The sequence below is a fragment of the Styela clava genome, chromosome 2, assembly GCF_964204865.1.
Source record: "Styela clava chromosome 2, kaStyClav1.hap1.2, whole genome shotgun sequence".
NCBI classification, from domain to species: domain Eukaryota; kingdom Metazoa; phylum Chordata; class Ascidiacea; order Stolidobranchia; family Styelidae; genus Styela; species Styela clava.
Window position 1 is genome coordinate 12,565,013 of NC_135251.1, and position 26,495 is coordinate 12,591,507.

The 26,495-nt window shown below is 34.8% G+C and overlaps 2 protein-coding genes across 2 annotated transcripts in view; one reads left to right on the forward strand and one right to left on the reverse strand.

Moving 5' to 3' along the window:
• Nucleotides 1-26,495, reverse strand: part of LOC120336373 (fibropellin-1-like) — a 276,545-nt gene that overhangs the window by 10,554 nt on the left and 239,496 nt on the right. The gene's annotated exons all lie outside the window — the stretch shown is intronic.
• LOC120335474 (uncharacterized) lies at nucleotides 1,809-24,675 on the forward strand. The gene is made up of 24 exons (XM_039402977.2): nucleotides 1,809-2,038; nucleotides 3,214-3,285; nucleotides 3,810-3,888; nucleotides 4,204-4,391; nucleotides 5,039-5,701; nucleotides 6,929-7,054; nucleotides 7,615-7,673; nucleotides 8,140-8,314; nucleotides 8,932-9,012; nucleotides 9,432-9,517; nucleotides 10,532-10,610; nucleotides 13,275-13,329; nucleotides 14,257-14,366; nucleotides 14,882-15,067; nucleotides 15,771-15,888; nucleotides 18,348-18,442; nucleotides 19,048-19,326; nucleotides 19,726-19,833; nucleotides 20,494-20,682; nucleotides 21,367-21,504; nucleotides 22,094-22,199; nucleotides 22,281-22,381; nucleotides 23,249-23,454; nucleotides 23,974-24,675. The coding sequence occupies exons 1-24, from the start codon at nucleotides 1,904-1,906 to the stop codon at nucleotides 24,182-24,184; spliced, it is 3,645 nt and encodes a 1,214-aa protein (XP_039258911.2). The 5' UTR covers nucleotides 1,809-1,903; the 3' UTR covers nucleotides 24,185-24,675.

Genomic DNA, 26,495 nt, shown 5'->3' on the forward strand with positions numbered 1-26,495 from the left:
TGAATGAAATTTCGGACGAGAGGCCGTGGTTCGCTATATGATTAAGCCGTCTTATCGGCTTTCCTTTCCCCCGGGATAAATATGTAACTCCTATCTATCCTAACATCATTAGAAATATAATTTTAATACAGATAAAAACTATACATATGAAATGTATTCAGTTGAACTTTGCCTGTCTTTTACTTTAATACTGTCTTTTTCTTGAGTTTCAGGAGACATATCTTTCCATACTGGGGGTCGCGCAACGAATTTAGGGGATCACAAAGAGTAGGCTACACTAGTGCTATATCTATTGTATTTTTCAAAATTTTGATTAGAAACATAATTATCAAAACTAGTCCAAAACATTAATCTCACGATTTCGAGAGAATACATATAATAGGATCAGAAAAGCGGCACACTTCCGTGACTTTGATAGTAAGATCGGAGAAGCATAACAATGCCGACTTCACAATGATGTGGAAAATTGTAATATATTGGAAGGGGTCGCGAACTTATAAAAGTCTAGAAAACCCTGCCTTCTATTTTTAAAATAGATCGACTAAGGACACCGAATGTGTGATTTCAAAATCTTCCCATTTCTACGAAAATTCGCATGTATGCACTAGAAAACCCCATGTATGCTCTTCATTTGTTTATTTGCTCACCGGTTTCTCTGAATATGTAAGATTCCGGACTCCGCCACGACGATTAAGCGTTGAAACAAGGCTGCTGAAACCTGATTTCGGGAAAATGCGGGGTTTTGGTTCTTGGAGAATTCGCTGCATGAGTTTGATTTTACGATTTCGTTACGAAATTAGGCTTGGAGAATTCGCTGCATGAGTTTGATTTTACGATTTCGTTACGAAATTAGGCTTGGAGAATTCGCTGCATGAGTTTGATTTTACGATTTCGTTACGAAATTAGGCCAGGCATCCTCAGTTTGCTAAAATGTTACCTACGTAAACTTCGCGGTAACGTGGTTTAGTTCAATGAAGCAAATACGGTAACAAATAATTATAGTAATTCATTGATACCGTACAGGTAGGCTACCTATGACCTAGCTTACTATACCGGTATTTTATTCCGTCAGTCCGTGACAAGTGCAAAGTGACCGTTTACCGGTATACATACAGACATAGCACGCATTTTGCCCTCACGACTGCACGAACACGCCAAAACACATTCAGACATTACAGGTACCGGTACCGTGTACGGAACAGCGATACCGATACGGTACCGGTACTGATTAATAACTAAAACCTGAGAACGGCCTCTTGTGGAATGTTCTGATGTTAGACTCAATTGAATCTGGTCTGATTAATTGAACGTTTAATAATTTTTTTCTCCCGAGTCTATGGCTGGCCAAGCTTTTTTAATGTTACAAGCAAGACATTCAGACAAATATTTTATGCTCACAAAAATTGTTCACTCGCATCTGCGCATCCTGACATCTGCACGGCGGACCAGGTTATTTTGGTCGACGAAAAAATAAAATCTCTCTCTTTGGAATATAGAAGACCATAAGTTACTTTCTCTGCGTTGAGACAGTCGAAATATTACTTTACGATGTTGCACGTATCTTACAACGAAGATTTGCGTCATTACAGCATTAGCGTCACATTCAATACTGCAATATAATCGTCGATACAGCGATATTTTGATGAAATTTTTGATTTAAAATATTAGGTTTTCCTCAAATCTTATTTGACATTTCGTGATCACTGTATTTTTTATTCGCATTTACACTGCTGAAAAGTAAAATGTTTTAGGTTATAAAGGTACCGATAGGTTATAATTTTATCGAGCATTATTTCTATGAAATCATAATTTTTCAGTACACTTGACTATCTGTTTCTGAGTTTTGTATTTAGTAAATAGAAAATTGGCATATTATATGTGTGTATGTGCTGACTGAATCACAATGTCAGAAGAAGAAGTGACTCTGAATGGGAAGAGATTAAAGGAATTAAAAGTTAGTGAATTGAAAGCGGCATGTAAAGAAAAAAATCTACCATCTGGTGGGAATAAGTCAACTTTGATAAAGAGACTCAATGCGGTGAGTTAGTTCTCTTCATTTAAAATTTTATTTTTCATGATATCTCTCATAAAATCAGCAGGCCAAAAATGTTTAATGTTCCCGAAGCTCTGTTTATCATCTGACGTCAATCTTTGGCACAGGGAGATTTCAAAGCTCCAGTGGTTTTGAAACTTTCTAAACCGTGCCCCCCTTTTAGAATTTGTCAAGTCTCGGGCCCCACCTCAAAAATAACTATCTAAAAATAAGCTACAGAGCTACAAGTAGCAGATAGGCTAGTAAGGCGAAAGTATGTTTTATACAAAAAGCAGTTTGAAAATACGTGGATGGAACATAAATAATGAAGATTTGAAAACAAAGAAAATTTGTCACAACAGCTCTGAGCAATTTCTAAGCAATAAATAAATTGTAAATATCCAAAATAGACGGGCAAAATCAAATCTAACAACAGGTTCACTACCCCTTAAAAAAAAATTTTATGTCTCCCTCTACCATTTGAGAACCTCTGCTCTAATCTAAATTCAAGTCACTGCTATTTTGAGTCATTTCAGAAAATATTATATTCATAAACAAAAGACAAATGGATAAAAAAAGAGTCATATTTATACGAAACATAATTTTTTTTTGGTTTTTGGAATAGAATTAGTAAATTATTTTGATCGGTTTAGTTAAAAACTTCTAATCAGCGTCATATTTTTTTTATTTACAAAAGCTCAGAGTTAATCCCTCAAAACCGTATTTTTAAAATGCAATTTTGATCTATTTCTTCCTATTGAGGTATTGATGTTTAATAAGTGTGTGACAAGTTTCTGACAACTGAGCTCACTGACTAAATAATGAATTCTATATTTCAGTATTTCTTTTGTTTCGAGGGAATGTTACAACAAAAAAGCCATATACAATTATAAATCTTCTAAGTAATCGAGATTTGATTCAAGAAAATATTCCTTTTTATTCTGAAATATGAACCAATTTGGTTGTTTGAAATATATATATTCTGAAGTATTGGAAAATGCCCAGCCTTAGTTATCAAACTATTAGTAATCATGCATTGGCAATGTAATACCTCGACATTGCCATAGCCTGTTTCGAATTATTGCTTTATCTGGTTGTGCTTCGTTATTTCCTTATTCAAAGTTTTTTTCTTGTTTGTAATTTGTATGATAAATTATTTTGACCTGCATTTTATTTGCCAGGCTATTGAGCTAGAAAATCTCAAGAAAGCTGCTCAAAGTTCTCCTGGTGCTGCTACATTTCCAAGTTCAGAGGTTCGTGAAAGCTAATTATTTAGTTTGGAATTGATCAATTTCCTACATTGCTAGTCATTTATTTCAGATGTTTACCTCGCTTTGTGTGAATATTATTTGGAAAAAAAAAATAGAGGAGAATATCTAGATTTTTAAAAAAACTGAAATTTCCAAATGAAAATATACCTGTTGTAACATAAATTATAAGGTATTTGTATTCTCAATCAACTCTTCTTCTGGATAGTTTGAATTTTAACTTATTTAAAAACTAAGTAAAGTTTCAACGATTCGACTTTTTCTTTGCACAAATGGTGTAATTCTTCTCTTTTACTAAAATAAGCCTCTTTCCCACATTTTAGAAATTGCTTGGAATCTTAATCGTTTCTTCGGACGCCTTCTGAGTTACTGGTACGACGGTACCTTTGCTTCAATATTATTTGCTTGTTTTATAATACGATCTTTCTATCATCCTTGAATTTTTTTGTCATCCTGTCGAGTTAACTTTATGAGTTATCTTTTCGAGACTGACAAATATTTTTTTTCAGATTGCAGGCGATTCGGGGGAGAATGACTTTATCAAGCAATATATGGAAAATCAAAGAAAACTTCTGCAAAGCAGTCGTTGTATGTTTTGAATATTTCTATTGTATTTTATGGTCACTGTGTCCATTTCTGGAAGGAGAATAGTTTTTATTGTATCTTAAGCAAAAGAATCGAAAGCAGTGTATTCTATGACTCCTTGTCTACTTGTTGGTTTTGAATGTTTTCCCCACTTGTACTTTCATGAAAAAAAGTTTCAAGCAACATCATTTTTATCACGGGGTGAGGGAAGCCGATACGACGGCGCAATCATATGGCAGTGGCTGCCTCTTCGGACCCTTGCTTGGAGGAGTGCGAATAATCGTTAAGAAAAAAATATATAATAATCTTTTTTTTTAGTTTCATCAACATCAGAAGCAGATTCAGAAGATGATTCATCATCTCATAAAAGTTCTTCAATCGTGTCTCCTCTTGTCCCTCGTAGATCAAGGAGACTCACCACTGAAAGTAACCAGAGCTTAAATAATAAAGAAGAAATTCAGCAAGAAACTGATCACGGCCATGTAGAACGAGAATCAACAACAACAGTGAGTTATCCTAATAATATCTGTATCATATTTTTTTTTTGAAATAGATAACTTCTGAAAGTTATTTTGACGATTCGGGTAAAATGAAATAAATATTGAATGTTAAAATTTGTGGGTGCCATTGACTTAGCAGAATTTAAACCAGGACTTTTTAAGCTGGAATCGTGTTTAAATGAGCCTGAGTTTGGTGTTAATGCGGTTGAAATGTATGTTTAATAAATGTCCAAAGCAATAACCAAAGTAATCCTTAATAAGCAACACCAACTGAACTGTGCACCAGACTACCCAGTGCACATGGTCACTTCACCTTCACAGCTGGTTGGTCATATCACTCACTTGTAACTGATGACATCACAGGTCATGCTCAACCAGCTGGAAAAATGCTAGTTGCCAGAAATACAATAAAGATACAGGTAACATTTTGAATCAAAGTCTGCTGTAATTTTCTTCGATTTCGCAGCCTGAATACTTTATTATAGTGCCTTTTCCTAGTAAATTGGCAATTTCCAATTTTGCAGTGTGAAACATAAATTCAAGTTACCCAGCACAGAAGTAAATTGCGAATATATTCTTAGAACATAATCAGTATGAACGTCTATCGTTTAGCTATCAAAAGTAATTTTGAGATTATACTCTAATGAATTCAGGTGCAAGCAACTTTAAAATCCACAACTGAACAGCTAGGAACCCCAAACAAAGTTGAAGAAGATCTTACTACCAACAATAAGAAAGAAGAGCCGATAGATGAAAAAGTTTCAACCAAAGATAATGTACAAGAGGAAGAGAATATTGAAAACCATATGGAACAGAATGCATCTGTGGAACAGGATTTTGCAGAAAAGCAAGAAGAGTCGAGCGACCAGAACAAGGAAAAAGAAAATACCGTAATGGATGTTGGAGAGAAACAAATTCATGAAGAAGAGGGGAAAAAATCACAAGGGCAACAAATTAACGAAGGTGAAAAACATGAAGATCAAGAACCAATGGCGGAAGCACAACTACAGAAAGATAGCGAGAGCAAAACTGATGAACAAGAGAAAACAGAAGAGGCACGAAAAAAAGAAGAAATTCCACAAAAAAGCGATGACAATGTAGAAAAAATGGAAAATTCTGAGAGCGTTTCTAAAGAGCCTGTTCCTAGTACTGAAGTCGAACAACAAGAAGACTTCATTCAACCAGAGAATGAGGAAAAATCTGAAGAAACTATACAACCAAATGATGAAAATAAAATTGAAGAGACTGATGAAAATAAAGAAAATGTGGAAATGGAAGTGAAGGAAAAACCCGAGACTAATAATGGATCAAATGAGGTAACGATATATTTGCAGTGAGGAGTATTTGAAGCCAAAATTTAGGTTGAAAATATTTAAACAGGTGGTTCTCAAGCTTGTTGAGCCACGCCCACTTTTTAAAATTTGTCAAGTCTCGTGCGCCACCTCAAAAATAACTACACCTACAAATAACATAACAGATAGTAAGGCGAAAGTATGTTTTGTTTGAAAAACACTTCAAAAATATGTGGAAGGAATGGGAGTATCCAAAAAAAGAAATGTAAATATCCAAAATAAGGCGGGTAGTATCAAATCTACCAAATATTTTTTATTAGCTTTACGCCCCCTCACTAAAATGTCTACGACCCCTTTTGTGGAGCTCGCATCGCTGCCTGAGAACCACTCATTCATACAATAGGTTGAAGTTTATGATTCTGAATCAGTTTAGATTTTGGATCGGACTAATCTATAATCACCATTGCATATATCTTTATGTCAATTGACTTATTGTCAGCATAGTCGTTATTCCTAAAGTATGTGTACCAGGTTAGGGTTGGGCCATAAATTTTTTTCCATTTTCCTTATTTTAGTTTTGTAAATATAGTAAGTAAAGTAAATATACCCCCTGCCCATAGGTTCCAGTTCCTATACAAAACTTGATGTGAAGTAGGTGAACAAAATTAGTTACCTCCATATTGGTACATACACTTCTGGAGCGCTGCATAGTCATATCTGAATTTATTTGTAATGATTTCATTTTGAGTTTCGTTCGTTGATTAGTTTTGAAAGTTTATATAAGGTGATTTTCGTAACTCTGAACATGGATCTGTATAGGCTTCCTCTGATGCAAGAGGGGACGGTTTTTAAAAGGATCGCAATCTTCGGCCCAATTTGCCGTTGAATGATATAGCAGGGGTAATGACCTGATATCCTTGATCCGCGATGATGACATAGTCAAGTACAAGGTGCCCCAAAATAAATGAAACCCACAAAATTGGGTTAATGGGTTTCATTTATTTTGGGACACCCCGTATAACGTTTCAATCACGATGTTCATTAATTTAAAAAAAACCTGTAAATAGCAATAATCCAAAAATTGTTTTTTTCTACTAAAATTTGAATATCATCATTCTCCATTTAGTGTATATCCTACTTGCTGAAAATATATTTTGATTCAATACCATCAATACCTAGAATTTTTCCATCTTTTTTACTTTCTGAGAAAATCTATTTCGTTTCGAAACAAAAATTGTTTGCTTTTTATAGGAAACTGAGGAATCAAACATTGTGACAATAACAGAAGAAACTGTTGTTGACGTTGATGAAATTGTTTGTCAAGAAGAAGAATTAGATTATGATGAAAACGATTCCACAATTCATGATAAATCAGAGGTAAACGTTTGATCCTATTCAGTTTTTTTTATACTAAGCCAATTTGTAAGAGTTATAGATAATCATTTTTCAATCTAGCTGGATATTTTTTATTGATACTATGTTTCCTCGCAGTGTCCTTCTGATACCTTAGTGCAGTGTTCACACCTTTCCTATATATTCCTTTGCCTATTGTGGATCATTTCATGTCTTTGTCACTATGCATAAATATAGCTTGTAATATGCAAACGTCGCACTAAGGCGCACTTTTCTTCGTTTAAATAGTTTATTTTGTGTGCTTAAACATGTATTACAATAAGACTAAATTAATAAAGAATATTAGTAAAACTAAACGGAATACAAAGTAATATTTCTGTAAGGAAATGAGGAAATCATATATTTTTAATTTTCATACATCTCCCTTAATTTTTTGTTCAAATACTTTAAACTATGGTTAGATTCCAACTTAAAAAGCACATATATATTATGTCATATTTTAAATAATAACTTTTTTTTCAAATTTCAACATTTGCTTTTTTATTTATTCTATTTTGCTGTATAAGTTATTTTATTTTTTCAAGATTTCAATACAGAAACCTGATTCTCCTGAACCTGAGAGCACTGGACGAAGCAGTCGAAGGTATCAATCATTTTTTCTAACTATAGAGTGGATATGCATGATCTTTTGGTACTCCCGTAGTATGTGTACCAGGTTGGGGTTAGGCCTTGATTTTATTCCGATTTTCAAATTCTATTACAAGTTCAGGGACTGTTTGTGTTAGCCAAGTGAGAATATACTCCCTGCCCATAGGCTTCAGTCTCTTTACACAATGTGATGTAAAGTAGGCGAACAAAATTAGTCACTTACATATTGTTACACATATTTCTGGAGCGCCGAGCTTTTTTCTATTGATTATACGCAATATAAAGTATTTTACCAGTACAATTTTGAAAAATAAATTCCAAAGACCTTGTCAAAGCTAAGCCATCATTTTGTGAATTTGTGGAATCTCCAGATATACTCTAATATTACTTCTCTTTTCCAGAACTGTGTGTATTACTTGAATATTTTATAATTCTATCTTGTTTCACAATTAATTGTGCAGGCTGAAGTTGAATAAACATGGCAAGAAGGATAAAAAAGAGAGAAGAAGATCAAGATCAGATTCGAGAAAGGAAGAGGAAAAAAGTAGGAGAGAACATGATGAAGATTATCACAAAGAAGCAAGAAATGATGATGAAAAAACAATGAATGAATCAGGAACTAGAAAACGAAGAAAGGTTTGTTGTTTCGCAATTGATCAGTTGGAAAGACATATCAAATCCTTGTTTAATTCTTAGTTGTAAAGGAGGAGATATTTACATCTGACTTGTGATTCCAAACCATTCAAAAACCAACCACAACTTCATGTTGAAAAAATAGTTTTTGCTGCATCTCTGAACTAATCAAAATATTGCAAAAACTTACCACAAGAAGCTTAGAACTTCGACACCCCACTTATGTCAGTTTAATGATTTTTGATTTTGTTTGAAAATTCACTTCAATTATCTACTAGTATAGCCTGAACTTTGACCCTTACTCACAGCAAATAAACTCTGAGACCACCTTAGCAACCCTGTGTATTAAATAAGAAGAATATTCAAATGTTCAGAATGACAAAAAAAGAAGTTATTCATGTTTGTCATCGACTTCGATTTATGTGGCTGATGAGTGCTATGTTTATATGGTTGTATAACGCAATGTCTAATAATAATAGAAAAGCTATAAACTATTTTTATGTTTTACTGTTTTTTCATTTTTTTTTATTCAATTTTATTACTCTTACTATTACAAATCATAATTAATTTCAAACGATGGCATTTTTAAAATTGAACCAATTACGCATTTTTTATTTCAGATTTCTACAACTTCAGCCTCAAAACCAGAAAAAGAAAAAACACCAGAACCAGTCGAAAAGAAGATTCGCAAGCGTATCAAGGTTTGTTACATTTTGGTTATTATTGTAGCGGCCTGGATTAGTGATAAAATTCATTGAATGGCTGCTGAGACATACGCTAACATCTGACTTGCTTTTTTTATTAACTTGAGTCCAACACATCTTTTCCTTACGCAACCAAAATATATGAAATATTCGAATATTTTGAAATTTGTTGTATTCTATAAAGTGGACTTAAGTAATTATTCAAGTCGTTTGAGGAACTGTCATTTCAGGCAATTAACCACAGACTTCATTTACAGTTTGGAAGACTTGCAAAATATTGAATAAAATAAAAAAGATTTTGACCATTCTTTGTACACAAATAAAGTTTTATTGTAACTCTAAAATTCCTGAAAATATATTTTTTTTGGCAAGCTATATACCGGTACTAAAATTGATAACATTGCTGATTTTTCAAGCGTAAATCAATTGAAACTGAAAAACCATCCCCTGAAGATGAGACAACTGAAGATCAAAAAACAAAAGATGAAATTGACGCTGATGGGTAATTTTGTAGTATTTCTGATCATTGACATTAAAATTTGACGATGTGACGGTTTTAGGTAGCATTGTCAAATTTTCTGGTCAAAAAAGGGTCTAAATTTAGTGCATTTTTGGACATAACTTTTGAATGCTGAAGCATATTATTTGCTGCATGTGGAATTCACTACCCCATAAGCCTTTTTCCTAATCATATTGACTTGGAATGCCTCAATTCTCGCTACAATCATCACTTAGTAAAGTTTTACTCTGGCTCTTCAGCAGTAGCCCTAACTTCAATGATAGATCATCATCTTTGCTTCTGTGAGTGAGTCCTCGTGTCCTTGTCTTAGTCAGATTTTTTTAACAAACAAAAAAGCGTTGAAGTTTGTGTGTGATTAATTAAACCAATAGTTTCATTTTAAGTTTGATCACTTCCAATTCCTACAATGCATGTCAAATATTTTCGCAAACTCACTCAAAAATCATTGCTCAAGATAAAAATCTGTTAATTGATATCACAGGAAATGTAGTATATGCGATGTCATTGTTACGTGGATATTACATTCATAATGTGGCTTGTTTTATGCTTTCTAGCAAATTATAGAAATCATCAATATTTTTCTAATTCATTTTTAAGAATTAGATGGTAAATTGCATTTGCACCTTAGTAAAATTATAAAATATGGAAAATTTTGCATTCAATACACATTTATTTTAAACATTGGCATGACGAATCGTCAGTGCTGTGTAGTCTAGTGTTGAATTTCAAACTATATGGTGATAAAAGAATTCTGAACATAAATTCAGAATGTGTAAAACAGAATAAACATTCCCAATAGGCAATAAAAGAAGACAAAACTCCTGGACCAAGTTTTCGTTTGTGCCTTTTAAATGGCTCAGATTCAGACTTGTGTAAATTATAAATGATTACCAATGTTTTGTTCAATTCTTGCTATTAAAAATGAACTGTATAATCTAAAATCACTGGCATTTGTTGTAATTGTAACATTGACTCGTATGTTTTGCATATAATTAGCTCTAGGGATATTAATGAGGAACCAATGGACGTTACAGTGGAACAAGAAGAAATTGAAGAATTACCAGAAACAAAGGAGGTTGGTTGTTTAATGTATTCATTTCAGAGCAAAATATAATGATATGGTCAACTTCAGATTTCGATAATCATGTGGCATGCGCTCTATATTCAAATTAAGTTAATTGGCACTAGGCCATAGTGGACATTCAAAAATTGGATATAAACTGTCTTAAAATTTGAAAAAAATAGGTTTTGAAGTTACCAATCTTTATATTTTGCTCCTGCAATTATTCGGCTTCTAATGTTTTCCAAAAATGATCTTCTTATTTTTACTTGCTACCTATCTACCACACTTGTATCCCTTTTCATAAAAAGGCCAGCTGTAGTCGACACCGTGGCTCGGACATTGAACACGAATCTATGATTATTCGAGTACGTGGTTAACAATTGAAACACAAATTGAAAGTTTCATGCGACAGTCTTAATTCGAGAACGAGAGAGGAAGGACAATACTATGCAGTATGAACTTTAGCTGTTTTTTCAGCTCAATATTCGAACTTTTTGCCGCTAAAGTCGTTCGTTATAAAACGCAAATGTGGCTTATTTTTTGTATTCGTTCAACACCAAAAAGTCTCCATAATTCCAACTTGCTCGTCTCTATGGTATCGTCTCGATGCTACAATCCGCCAAGCTGTCAGCTAACGTCATTTTATTACGGCCCGACGAAGTCGTATGGGTGATTTGCTACTGACTGTTCGATATCAACCAACTCATCAGAAGATGTTCCAGCGACCAGTTCTCAAACACCATTTGGAGGTTGATGTTCTCGCTAGTTGCGATTATATCGAAGAATTTTCAGCACTAAAGTTCAAATATTCTGGAGATATCAAGATTACTCCTCCTCAGTCAACTAATTACAGAACTAAGCCTGCTGTTTGATTGCAGTCTGGGATGACTGTCGCACACAATCAGAGCTGCTTCCAATGACCAGGCAGCTTTTCATCAACTCTGTTCAAGATGTCACTGGGCCTTTCTTGGAAAAGTGAACTATTTCGAAAAATGTCTTAAAGGTATTCAATGTAAATAAAAGAGCATTCAAAAAAAAAGAATTTCATGATACACACGCTATGAAATACATTTTAAGTTCTGTTACAAGATGTTATCTAGGATTTTTTATCTTCAATGCTTTTTTTGATGTTCTTCACCTCAACAGAGTCTGTTAACTATCCGAATTCTGCAGCTCGAAGCTGCGAATATGTGTTCACACAGAACGACATGTCCGATTTTCTCTTTTTGAATTCATCGAAGAATACTAATGTCATTCATGACTTTCAGTCAAGAATACACAAGACTGAAGACAAGTGAAATCTGACATATGATGTGGTACAAATTTTTTGCTCTACGATTTCAGACTCGTTTACCCTGGCTATTTAAAGATCAATACATCGAATGTCTCTTAGATTTCAACGTTTTTTTAACATCCTGCATAAATATAGATCGAATTCTTGTCGGCTTCACCACTTTGATATCATTGACTCTGGTTGATTGAAGATATGGTTCGTCATCGATACAAATCTCTCAAAGATCTACAGTTCAAAAGTTCCTGCATTTATGACGATTATCAGCTATTCAGCAGTTACTTCCACTAATAAAGCGAGTTCAACGTCGGAAAAAATTGCGCATTTCTCTCGAAAGAACATTACTGAGCATGCCACTGCGTTTCAAAGTGTGCAATGTCTCGTTTTAACGTAATATTTTCATCTGCGTCTGGTTATGGACAATTGCTAAAACTAGCAATAAAACGATATTTAAATAAAATAACCAGGACTCTTCCTCTCACGTCTTTCGCTCGACGTTTTCGAGTCGATCCAAAATATGTGGATATCAAACAGATATCTATTCTTCATATTGAAATTCAGAAGTATCTACGTTAATGAGGAAAATGCCTCTATTAAATGTTCGCTTATTATAAGCGGTATTTGGTTGGTAAGTTCTTCTGAAGAGATGATTAGGAATTTTAATTCCAGATGCCACGTTTATGAGATAGAATCCCTTCTGAAGAACAAAATTATATTTCAATATTTTGTAAAATTTTGATCTGTTTAACAACAAATTGGCATTACAAAAATCCAAATTTCAACAAATTGTGTTTTTAATTTTTTTGAATGGTATTACCAACAGGCCCTATTCACAGGAAAATATTAAGTGGAACAGACAACAATTTTTAACATTGGGCCTCATGAAGATTGGGGACATGAATAGCACACAAAAATAACAAGCCTACAGTCTTTAAAAACCTTTCCACTTCACTTAAATTTTTATATAAACTGACATTATTGAGCTGTACATTACCAGACTTTCTAACGAACGAAACAAAATCTGGCAATTAATTACAAAAGAAAAATTCAATTTTTTACTCTGGTGAACACATTCTCCATATTGCCTAATGGTAAAGATTGTTTCTGCCACTTTTTATTTTTAAGCATGGAATGGTTTTCCACCAATAGTTAGTGCCTGTCTGTTGGCTATCCTAACCAAAAATTTATGTAAATATTTGACTTGTCTAGAATTTATTGTGGTCTCATATTCTACAAAGAAGCAGTCTTCGTGATTCATGGACATTTCATTTTCAAATTTGACTTTCAAATATTATCAATTCTCCCATCCAACCATTTTTTCAAGCAATAGTAATACAAAAAGCAGTTTGCTCAGCATTAACTTGACTTGTTTTCATTTTCTAAAGAAAACACCTGAACCAGAACCGAAACCAATTCCATTCCGAAGATTGAGTCTGAAGAGTGAGTGTTTGATATTGTTGCTTCATTTCCAATTGCTTTTTATGACTTGTATAGAGAGTCCATTAGGCTTTTCTGATTGTTACTTGTAAGGTGTTTCATGCCCATTTCGCTAGAACAAGAGTATACTGCCAGCCACTTATAATAAGTGCAGGAACCAGGAACCTATACTGGCCTTTCGAAGGGTCAAAATATTTCAGATTTGATCTGGTTAACTTTATTTATAAATTTATAATATAGTGAGTCCCTTCTATTTTTTTACATGTACTCATGCTTTGTGCTCTGAACGAGGCGGAGGTGTGAGGTGGTTCGCATAGGATCAGTGTTTTACATTTACAAATTTTATAGTTCAATACTTTACCTTTTAGTCCTGCAGGCAAACTACGGCCTGTAAGGTACTTCAATCTGGCCTGCCACAATTGCACTGAAACCAAATTTTGATGTTTTACCTAAAAATAACTCATGGAATTTGTTGAGATTGCGATCATATTTAGTTTTGACACGAGGCCTATTGTTTTGCACTTTGGCTTTTGTAACACTGTAAATATGTTCATAAAATTTACTTTTACGTCACACTTACATGGCCTGCCAGTCTAGATGGGAAAAAGCCCCAGGTCCATTTGCTTTGCTCACCCCTGTTCTAGTCGTCGATCCAAATTATAAGAGGCAGTGGTTCCTAGTTTTTCAACGCTGTGAACCACTCTGACGAAATTCGTCAAGTTGTGGACCAATTCAGATAAAACCAATCAATACTGTTGTATATAGGAGGTCTCTGGGTACACATACTACGTTACGGTATCCGCCATCTTGGTTCGCATACTACAGGAGTACCGTAAATTAAGCGGGCGATTCTGTATTAGTGTATTGGAAAGCTTCTAGTCCTTCATGCCATTTGCTTATCTGTATTTTATCCTGCAATTCTTCATGCAGAACCATCAACAACATCTAGTAAAGAAGAAGCAAAGCCCAGAAAGAGAAGATGGGGATCAAAGAAAGCTACAACTAACGAGACTGTTCACATCAGTTCTGATTTGATCAAGGTAGTTTTGGTTTGAAATTACCGTAATAATTCGATTCATAATAATACTTACTTTTTCTCATACACCAAGCCTTATTATTGTGGTAAATTCACTTCTTGAAGTTCTGTAATATGTCTTGGGACCTGGGATAGCAGGTCACCAACTATCTTTTTAAAAGCTCAGAGCAGCATATCAACTGTAAATCCCATTTAAAAATAAGAAAGCACTCAACTGTGCACGAGTGTTTTCTAAACTTGCCAAGTTATTCCTGTCAATTTTTAATAATTATTTATAAGTGGCCTGCTGGACATTTTCCATCATAAGTTTCTTGGGTTCAAATGTCAGTCAGCCCATTCTTCACTTCAAATCCACTGCTTATCCGAAGCGTCGGTTATGCACTATGGGGATATTTTTATTTATGAAACTCTATAAAAAAAATTGTTTTTTATGAATGAGATCCTCCAATCTCATCCTATTTAATTTCTTGATCTCTTGACTTTTAACAGTGATCTATAATATTCTTACTTTTGTATTAGGATTTGGTCGATGTCAAACCAGAGGAATTACGTAAAGCGATGGAGGATCAAGATGTTTTGATGGAGGAAGAACCGGGAGAATTAGTAGAAGAAGACGAGGAAGTCAGTGAAGTTATCGATATTACGATGGAGGAAACTCATGCTGAAACAATTTCCAGCTCACCTGAAGGTGAAAAATCACAAAAAGTAAGAATGAATGAAAGGATTGTAAAAGAGCTACAAAATGATTCCATACAAGAGTTTAATATGCCCGTAGAAGGCCAGATAATAATAGATCAAAATCTATACTGTAACAGGCAAAAAGATTTAAGAATTCATGGTACTTATAAAATTACTTTTATCATTAGCTTATTATTGCTGTTTCGGCGAATTGATCTCTGACTAAATTTTTCATCTGCCTTGATTCGGCCCGATACCATTTAGTGGAATGCACCTCACCTGAACCCTATAGATTCTTGAATCTGAAGGAGAATAAACAGACACTTGTTGAGAGTAGAGTACGAAATAGAGGTTGTTTTTCTCATGAACATGTTAGTTGGAATAGGTTTTGACCAAAGATACAAAGTGGAAAAAAAATTCTGCAATATCTCTTATTGACTTTAACCACAGAATTGTGCAAATTTTAACCCCAAGTCACAGTAAAAAAGATCTTAACATCAGAATCACAAAATCTATGATTACAAATTACAGAAATTTTACGGCATGTTACCAACTTTATTTTGTTTCAGTTGATCGCTTTGTTTCAAACTCATGATTTCAGCCTGGAACTCCTTCCAGAAATCTTTGGGGTTTTAAATTTTCGCTCTGGACTCGCAATATCACGATAAGCTGGTCTCCACATCGTCTATTCTGACTGTTTTTTAATCACTCATTCAATTTACTCACTCAGGAAGGAGAGGAAGATGGAGAGATAGTTGAGGAAGAAGAGGTTGTTGTTGAGGAAGTTGTTGAAACTGAATCAGGAGAAGAATCTCATCAACCTATCACACAACATGATAACAGAAAAGGTACAAAGATTTATCGATAATTCCCAATTTCATGGCAATTCAAGGCCTTTCGAATAATTTTCTTATCTCAAACTTGTTTTTTTGACAAATTAACTCACTCATAAGCAAGAGCAACTCAACTGAGTTTGTGAGTAGCAACTCTCACTCTGATATAATACATTCACTCATAAGCGAGACAAATCTCAACAGTGTTTGTGTATAGCAGGGGTCGGCAACCTTTTGTCGCTCGCTGGCTAAAATTAAGGGTTGCAAGTCTTGGCGGGCCGCACATATTTTCAGAAAGTTGAAAAGGTTCCTTGCATCACGCTTGATAGCCTTTCGACATCAGCGGTAACCATGAACGTAGATCATAAAATTAATTCACCGTCTGAACCGCCGCTTCATTGCCCTAATTCAGTTAAGTATTGCGGGCCGGAATATTTTACTCCGCGGGCCGGATCTGTCCTGTGGGTCGTAGGTTGCCGATCCCTGATGTATAGTATCACTCATTTTGATAAATTCACCCATAAATAATAATAACTCAACTGTGAGTAGTCTATCTGCGAGGCTAATCCTTTAGCAATAGCAAGTTGAGTTGATTAACATGCACAGTCTGAGTGATTTCCACTGATAGGCATGGAACAATACTAGCAGATGAGAATAGGAATTCTTAAGGCATAGGTAGTTCTGAAACAGAACAAAATTGTGAACTATTTAATATGTATATACTTTTCGCTGGAGCTTCTCCTTCTTGAAAGATAGTTACAATGGGTTTTTGAACTATTGTTATCTGTATTCAGTTGAACCAGAGAAAACAAAAACAAAAATGTTGTAAGTGTATTTTAGTTAGTGCTTCCTAGAAATGTGTTGGAACTTAGAAGCAGAGGTATTTTGATAATTTGAATTTTAGAAATTCAAAATTATTGATAATGAACTAAGACATAGGTTCTCAAACTTTTCAAACTACAACAAATTTACTTTCTCCAATGTAAATCATGACTCATTAAAAAGAAAATTTGATTAATCATTATTTAATGTTCTGAATATGACTCAGACTGGAAAAATTCAGAACTGTGCCTCTATGTAGTGATTTAAGCCAAGTTGTATAGTAATTCCAGATTCTTGTCATAAAAAAGTAATACTGTATTAGAGCATTGTGGTTATATGTACAGATACCTGAGTTCCCCTAATGATTTAGTCCAGGGGTGTGCAACCTTCAATACAAGAGAGTAACATACAAATAACTTTGTGATCCTGTGGGCTGCACCTATATTTGATATAGCCTTTCTAGTAGTTGCCGTCACAAAAATTTTGGTTATTGATGTTATGACATGGGTTTTTCGCTTCGCACAAGCTAGCCGTTATGGCATTGTAACGTCATAAGTATAGATAATAAATTGGAGTCAGGTATAACGCAAAGGGATTGGAATCACCAGCAGAAACCAGATTAAACCAAATTAAAAACTTGGGACCTCCTGAAGTATGCGCACCAAGATGGCGCACAACCTGAACTCAGGTTGTGTACCAGGATATGATTCAGGTTGTGTGACATCTTGGTGCGCATACTTCAGGAGTGCCAAAACTTGTTTCGTGGACCGCACACCATTCAAAATGGGCATTTCTCCGCGGGCCGCACAATTTTCTTTGTGGGCTGCATTTAGGCTGTAGGTTGCACACCCCCCATGTATTCTATTATTATCATATTTCATTCATTATATACTTATGGTGTTCCAGAACGTGAATTGCTTAGAAGGTCTTTGCGATCGAGAAAAATAAAAAGGAGAGAAAACATGTCTGAAAAAGAGAAAAAGTTTCGAGAAGATGTTGAGAGAAGTTACATTCCTTCAGATTTGTGGGAATGGATACAAACAGATCATTCACAAAGTATAGAATGATATCAGTGCAAATATGGTTATCTTGACAAATCAAATTTAGTTTCTTGAACTTTATGACATTTTCAATTAGCAAGATTTCAGAGAATAGAGTCAGATGGAAGATTGTATTTTGTAACAATTCCACTTCTTTTCACTTTTTCCAAGTTCTCTGAAATAACTTAGTTATGTTAGTAAACACATCAACCTAAGCTCAAAAGTGTGATAGCCGTTGTTATTGTATGAAGCGTGATAATTTTTGATAAGCATTAGCAGAGGCCATGCATGAATCATTAGTCGCTTTTTCTTGTGGAGAAAAATATTCACTCATATTCTGCCTTTAAAAAATTCAGATGAGAAAGTTTGAACTTGTGATCTTCAACACAAACATGGTAGCCATGATATTTGACTCTCAAATTAGTGTAGATAAGATTTCACTTTTACATAAAATATCATATCTAGAACTTGCATAAATGTGAGTGCAGATAATAACAGTAGCAACAGGAAATTTCATTGTTGGTTCTCACTAGAAAGGCGTGCAACCTGTTGTGTTTGCTCAAGGTAATCACAAATGATGTAAATTTCCTATAATTTTGTTTCATTTTTCAGTTGTTAGTTCCAAATCTCAGAGACGTGTTGAAGAAAAAAGTGAAACAAAAGTCCGTAAATCATCAAGCAATGAACAGAAGAAAGCAGTTAAAGAGGTGAATATTGAATAGTTTCATTTTATCTCATGACATATATATTTATTGTTTTATGAACAGCTAAGTGTTCCAGGTCTGAAAAGGATAGAGGGAACTCCAGCATATCTGCAGTTTCATCAGTCACTTAATGATCATAAAGCAACCCCTCTCACATAAATATTGTCTTCAATTGGTATACTACGACAGAGTACTAAGTGGTTTTCTAGCAAAACATCAATTATAATTAGTTAATTTTAATATTTGTTAATATCGGTCATTTGTTTTTGGACACAAAGTGAAATATAGATTGTATTTCTAAATTGTTTGGGGGTTCTAAGAAAAGATGCTCTTCTAAGCAACTAGCAGATCACTCAATTGCAAAATTAAAGTATTAGAGATGGAATAGAGATCTTTTTGTTTTTTCCAGAGATTACTGTGACCTATATTTTACTCCGAAGTTAACTGTTTTTCAAATCATTGGCACACCTGCATATGACACCACTTACAATTCTTATATTATTTGGAATTTTGTTGACATTTCTGCGGCCTCTTTAATCATCTGACCTTTATGGGTATATTTTGAGTATTGCTCTAATGTAATACATTTCTTTTATCCAAAAACCCAGGGTGACATAGTTTCTGAGAAGAAAAAAGACAGACACTCAAAGAAATCGACCAATACCAATGTGACAGTCACTCGTAAAACAAGCCCAAAAGAACCAACACCTCCTCCTGAGCCGAGGGACGTCAGTCCTGCTCGTCAGGCTCAATCAAACATCATTCACGTAAAAAATTTGGTCAGACCATTCACTGTCAACCAATTGAAATCATTGTTGGGAAAAGTTGGAAAAATAATTGAAGATACTTTTTGGATCGACAAAATTAAATCACACTGTATTGTGACTGTAAGTTCATTTATGACTTATATTAGGAATTCTGCTGCATAACTTTTAAATCACCTTTTTGTATTAAGAGTATCCATTTTCATTTCTTCAACTTCAGATGGGTACAACACCCTAACCCTATGAAAACTGAGACAGACAAATTAGCTTTACTGCATTTTATAAATCAATCTCTATGAATATACAATGATCCTAATTTTATTGTGCAACATGGCCCTATTTGAAATTTGAAAGTTTTGAGAAATTTGTGAATGTATTTACAACAGGTGATATATTATCCATTTCCATCATTTTTGAAAATGCATTTTGTTCTTTTTAAGTGACATTTTATTTCAAAGGTGCACCCAATCATTGTGCCTAATAGGGATCTCATCACATCTTATATTATGTTATATTTTCCAGTATGAAAATGAAGAAGAAGCAGTGAATGCAAGGAAATGTTTGCATGGTATAACATGGCCATCTTCTAACCCCAAGAGACTTTTTGTTGATTACTGTAGTGAATTCCAGGTACTTGAAAGCAATTTTTTATTGTGTTTTGTTTGCCTCATGTTAGGCTTAAGTAAATAGTCAATTTAGCTCAGCGTTTGGCGCATCGCTGATTACTCTGAGTGGTGCGATTTTCACGGGGTATTGCTGGATTCTACTCCATCGTAGTGTGGGGGTTCACGCAAATTCTGGCGAGTAACGGCTTCTTTCATCATTAAGGCCATAGTTTGTCATATGATTAAGCCATCTTTCCTTTAAACCCAGATAAATATAAAAGTCCTATCCAATTGTATGTTTGAAAAGATTGAATATCCTAAAGTTCTGCTGACTTTTCCGTAGGTAATAAAAGGAGTTCATGAGATATATAGTTCTCTTAATATATTTGTTTTTGCCCTAGGGCAACTTTTTCTCACCATGTTTATGCCTATTTCATTAACATAGAATTCTAATTTGTGGAAATTTATATTGAGCTAGTAGAAGTATTCAAATCTTTGCTATCACCCATTTAACAAACAATCATTCATGTTGGGGTATCATGCATTCACATGATAAATAACTATAGGTCGGTGACGATTATCCGTCTTTATGCTTTCAACTAATGTAGTGGTGTTTAAACAAAGCTTTTCCATCCCTAATCTTCACTGTTTTTGGTTTAAATTACATCTTATTTCATTCAAACAGTCAAATCATTTCCGTGGCATACCAAACAAAGTCGTTCCTTTGATGGAAATTGATGGACCGGAGCAAAAGTCCAAAAGTGAGAATGAAGAGAGAAGAGGAAAAGATGAAGTGAGAGACGGCCGACGATCTGCTCCTGAAGATGACAGGCGTAGACGTGATAAAGATAGAAATGGATCTGACAGACACAAGGTATGTATGCTGTTTTAAAAAAGAGTTGGCCTATGAAGAGTTCAGCTAAATTGCTTATAGAGTGAAAAATCACTTTCTTCTGCGATTGGAGAATGAATACTCTTCAAATCTTCAGGTTTCTGGAAATTTTTTATAAATTTTCTCTGTATCATGTGGGGATTAATATTTCTCAAACTTCATTGTTTTTTTATAATTCACACAAGTACATTTAGTATGACATTAGGTTCAATTCTTTTAATGTAATGTTTGTTGACATTGCAGTGGCTATATCAGTCATTTATTTGAACTCAGTAGGGGAAGCAGCCCAGTGATTAAAGCTTAACTATGATGACATCAAAGGTTAAAATCTGGGGTTCAAATCCTATGCTTCTTATATTCTCTAGACATCAAGTCCTAGGGTAAGCGCTTTGTCGAATAACAACACTCTGTGCCTAGGAAGGTAGTGCTCTCAGATTCTATGCTATGCCCGCTACTTACCCGCAGTATAATAAGTTTGATGGACAATGCCGACCAGAAAGATTTCCAAACCATAATTAATTATTAGCGGCTGCTTGAGCAGAGACTTCTTTGGAGCATTGGGTACAAATAAGTCTCGTAAAAAATAATTTAGTATAGTTAGCTTGTTCATTATCAAATTCATTGGAAGTCCCTTCCTGTGTTATTTCTCTGAATTCTTCGTCACAGAGTTCAGGAACTTCACCAAAACGTCGCAGAGAAGACCAACGCAGGACTAGTCCTGATCGTAATCGCCATGGTGATGAGAGAAGATCAGGAAGAAGAGAGGATCGTTCACAACCTCTGAGAGAGTGGGATAGAGACAAGGTTGGGTTGGATTTCAACAGTGATTATTTTTGTATACACTCAATGATATAATTGGGTTTAATACTTGCCAATAAAATCAGTTTAAAATATTTCAGGAAGGGATAAATCAACTCTAATGCTCAGTACATGAGTGTTCTGTCAGTATTCTGTATTAGAGGTAAGATCGGGCCCAAAAATTCCAGCCCAGCCGACCCAGGCCCGTGGATATAAAATACCCGAAATTTCATATTTTATTTACGAGTTTTTTGAATTGTCATTGCAAGAGTTTGATACCGTATGTGTCGTGTTGATGAGTATCCACACATAGTTTTAGTATATATTTTTTATAAACATATTTATTTAAAGAAAAAAGTCAGCGATAGAGAAGCCTGGCCTGACCGAACGTAATGATTGACATTTCGGGCCTGAATTTCGAGTCGGACTCGGGCTCCAGATCTTAGCTCTATTCTGTATGACAACTTTTATTTCTTCGAGTATCCTTATCATAAGCATTGCAATATTTGTATTTTTTCAACTTTATTCTGAAAGAAGTCACTCTCTCTGTCATTTTGACGGTTTCCCTCTTACAAACTTATATCTATTTCCACAGTTGGATCAGGAAACTGAGCATCGACGACAAATGAGAGAAAAGGAACGAGAAAAGCGGACTTCACCTCGCAGAGAGGAAGAAGCGCGTAAACGCAAAGAAGCGAAAGGTATTTTGCTTTTAGTCTTCGATTCGCAACTTCACTTCAGGTATATTTTGTGGTTTTTGTAACCTTGATTTTCATTTGCAGAAACGAAAGCTGACGAACAACCCGCGAAACTGCTTGATGATCTTTTCCGCAAAACAAAAGCAACACCTTGTATTTATTGGCTGCCACTTACTGATGAACAAGTTAGTATTTGTATTAGGGAACACAATTTCGGTTTGATTTTGTGCAAAAGAAGATCTGACATTTTTATTGGGCATGGAGTGGACCTCTGTGGTTAATTTGCTGAATTTTCGTTTCTTGTTTCATTTGTTAAAAAATTGACTTTTTCAACAACAAATTTGTCAATCAATTTCAAAATTTTCAGTACTTGAGAATGGAGGAAGGTTTGCCCTGAATTTTCTGTTCATAATTCTCCGGCACATCTTCATATGGCATACAATACAATTATCTTCTTTAGCAATTTTGCTGACTTTTTGTGGCCATATTGTGAGCATTAAACTCATACTGTTTTAAGAAAATCAATAATCATCCAAAGAGGAATAACATATGCCTTGTCGCTTTGTTATGTGACGATTATTCACGCTGTTTGCTTCGAACAATGCCCTGTATAAGCGTCCACTAATATTAAACGATATGTAAGGAGTTACTTGTATACCCAATTTATTTCACCCTTGGTGCCGCAGTACATAATGAAACAATGACAAACGGCACTAATTTGGGTACTCCCGTAGTGTATGTACCAGGTTATGGTTAGGCCATAATTTTATTCCGATTTTTAATATTTTGGTTCTAAAAGGAGTTTGGGGACTGTCTTTGTTAGCCAAGTGAATAATACCACCTACCCATAAGCTTGATGTTAAGTAGGCGAACAAAATTAGTTACCTCCATATTGGTACACACACATCTGGAGAGCCCAAATTTGTCTCGTTTTTCCAGCAGTTTCTAGTCAACATTAGTGTACCTTGCCCCCCATTGCCAAAGTAGATATAAAACTTTTCAGTGATTATTCCATAGTGTTGGCATTTTAAATTGTCAAATTGTCATTATAGGTTGAAACTCGACTGAAAGAGCGAGAGGAACGCAGACAAGCGAGAGCCAAAGCTCGCAAAGAAATGGAGGAGGAAGAAACAAAAAGGAAAGCTAAGCTTGAAGCAGAGAGGAAAGAAAGATCGGCAAGATCACCTGATCGAAGACAGTCTGGAGGAAGAGTTAGACGTGACAGCACAAATGATCGAAGACAGGACAATGGAAGAAGGTAATGAATGTTGTTATTTTCTTTCTGTTAGTCAAGGTCGAAAACCTAACCTGAAATTTGGTAATTTAATATTCGATCGCTTTTTGGTATCCATATTTTTCTTTAGATTCCATAATCGAAACTTGGTTCCATCTGCTGAAAATTGTATTAGTGGACATAACGATCGTTTCAATATTATGTTATTGTTATTTGTCTCCATCATTTTTAAAAAATCACTTTTCTCTTCGAATACTGGACCAATTGCTTTGAAATTTTCAGTGGTTAAAGATAAAATTTACTTTTTTTTTTGCTATGACGTCATCAAAATTATTGCCATTGGGTGGTGCTACGTGTCCATATATTTGAGCATAGCTCTCTTGTTCATGAAAGAAGCTTTTCAACTTTTTGTAGGCAACAATGTTCGATTGAATATACTACTGCCATACTATTAGGAATTTTTGCACTTCTGTTGTGATGGTTGATCCATTACTCTATTTTTCTTCAAACCAATTTCGAATTCTCTGAATCATTTTCGTCTAGACAAACAGATAGAAGTCGTGAAAGATCGAAGAACGATCAAGCATCAAAGAAAAAGAGTCCGAGTCCCAAAGCTAGAGGAGGACGAGAAAAGCCTAAAGCAGAATCTTCATCTGATTCTTCGTCTTCAGATTCCTCATCTGATTCAGGTTCAGATTCTGACGATTCTGATTCGGGGAAGTCATCTGGATCACCAAGTCCGAAGAAACCTTGAATTGTTGATTTTCCAGCAAGTTCACGATAATCATGTAACGATATTCAAGGCTAATTTATGTAGCCTCGCATACATCAATGAAGCGTTCGGATCAGCTAAAGCTCGTTGGATTTCAAATGATAAGTTGTGATTTTTAAGATATGTTAAAAGATGAGTATCATCCAATGATTGTATTTTGTTACCAGTTTTCATACTCAAGTAATTTTTAGAGCTTCAGCAATCCCAATTTCCTAAAGCAAGTATTTTCATTGTTTTGTCGTAGGTTTTTTTCGATTGTAATTTTAAAATTGAATTTCTGGTTTAAGATGTGATATGTTAGATATATAGAGATCCTACACACATAAATAGAAATGATTGTTTGGCATTGTTTTGTGGCTCAAACAAATTTTGTGGACAATTTCATTTGTTTGAATTTGGTGTTTTTAAACAATTTCATGCCAGTTTATCATAGATCTCAATGATTTTTAAATAAATTTTGTGTACAAAAAATGCATTTTGCATACTACTTTTGTTGTGCATTTTGTAAAGATATATAACCATTGCTGCATGTTCACAGTCGGAAGAATCGGAGCCACCTTGTAATATTGTCTGAACAATGATGCGTCTTGTAGGCACGTACCTTCTGGGGACGTATTCAGTTTTATGGAGCTAGGAATATATTATACGGAGTGTTTTTAAAGCATAAAACTTGCACCACCATTGTTCCTCGGCCGCAAGGCGAATACTGTACACATTTTATGGTTCGAAAATGTCAAAAGTAGTTACCAGATTGTGCTCTTAGTATATAGATGCTTTGTGAAATACAACAATTGGTGGTGAATTTAATGACATCGCATTAAGCGTTTATAATCACGGTAATTTGGTTACAATTTTACACGAGATTGTTACTGAGCAGAGCAGTTGTTGACGGATTTCTGTATGCAGTAGAGCAGTGGTTCTCAACCTTTTATGACTCGTGGCCCCCTTTCGGAGGCTTTTAGCACTCATTGCCCCAACTTTAATATTCCAGAGGTATTGATAGGGTTATTTTCTTTGATAGATTCCAAATCCCATTATGTTAAAACAATTTGCACAAAAGAGAGCGAAAACACCCTGCGAAATAACCTTGTTGAGCAGCAAACTAGGAAAAACTGTGGGATTTCTTTTAAAGTGAAAGTAAATTCAGATTTCAGCCCATCCTTGTCGCCCCCCTCCAACTCCTCTGTGGCCCCCTTAGGGGGCCGAGGGCCCCCGGTTGAGAACCGCTGCAGTAGAGTTTCGCTGCATTTCCTTTGAATATTGCTTTATATGGTGTGAATTGCCAACGCCATTTCCATATGTAAACGTGTCATGTGTTCCAAAATTTTCCCTGGCATACTTGTTTTGCCTTCGAAGATAGCAAAGAACAATTTGGCATCGATATCTACGCACGTTCAAGCGGCTACTCGCGCTCTGTCCGTGTTCTAGTTTAAAATATGAAAAATCAGGCGCAAGGAAATTTGAACCATTAAATAAAGCTATCGCTTTGTAATGCAATTCATATTTACGAGACCACAAATGTGAAGCTAACTAACTTGAGTGGGAAAGAGATTTTACAACATTCAGATGGATTATTATAAACTAGTTGAAAATCAAAAGAGCAGTGCTATCTATCTATCTATCTATCATGTATTGTATACTTAACACCTAAATTATTTGGAAATTGGGATTCATGCAATTAAATTGACATAATAATATATTTGGATAAACCAAAACTATCATTTTCATAAATCCGATTTGGCTATGGATTTAAATTTGGCAAAAAAAAAGAGTAGTGCTGAAGTATTTGGCAATTCACGTCGGTGCGGATGGCGATCCCGTGAGACCAACAAACGCCGAGTTTGCTTTGCTGAGAAGATTGGCGTGGCTGAATGAAACGTTCACTTTTAATTATATTAACAGCAAAATTTTTGTAGAAATATTGGGTTTTATAAGATGCAAGGGAATTTTGACGAAAAAAGTAATAGTCTTCTAGTGACATCAACCATCTTGAAGTATAAAGAATTCAATATGGTTTGTTTCATTAGTTTCGTATATACAAACACCGCTTCTCGGTTACGGCTTTCCTATAATCAATCCCATGCATCTGAAACAAATAACTGACAAACAAAATCTCATATCCGAACTGTAATGGTATCCGGAGGAGTGGCCGTGGTTCGTCATATGATTAAGTTATCTTGTCGGCTTCCCTCTCGAGGGGAATAAATTTATATATTCTATCTTATTCACCAGTCTGGCGATGTTTTTTTTGTTTCGTTTTTTATTGCAACAAAAAAATGTTGAAAGCAAATAG

Coding starts and splice junctions, on each gene's coding strand:
- LOC120335474 (XM_039402977.2), top strand. CDS start 1,904: ATGTCAGAAGAAGAAGTGACTCTGAATGGGAAGAGATTAAAGGAATTA. Junction 15,889..18,347: donor ACAACATGATAACAGAAAAG/GTACAAAGATTT, acceptor TTCATTTTTCAG/TTGTTAGTTCCAAATCTCAG. Junction 22,382..23,248: donor TGCCACTTACTGATGAACAA/GTTAGTATTTGT, acceptor TTGTCATTATAG/GTTGAAACTCGACTGAAAGA.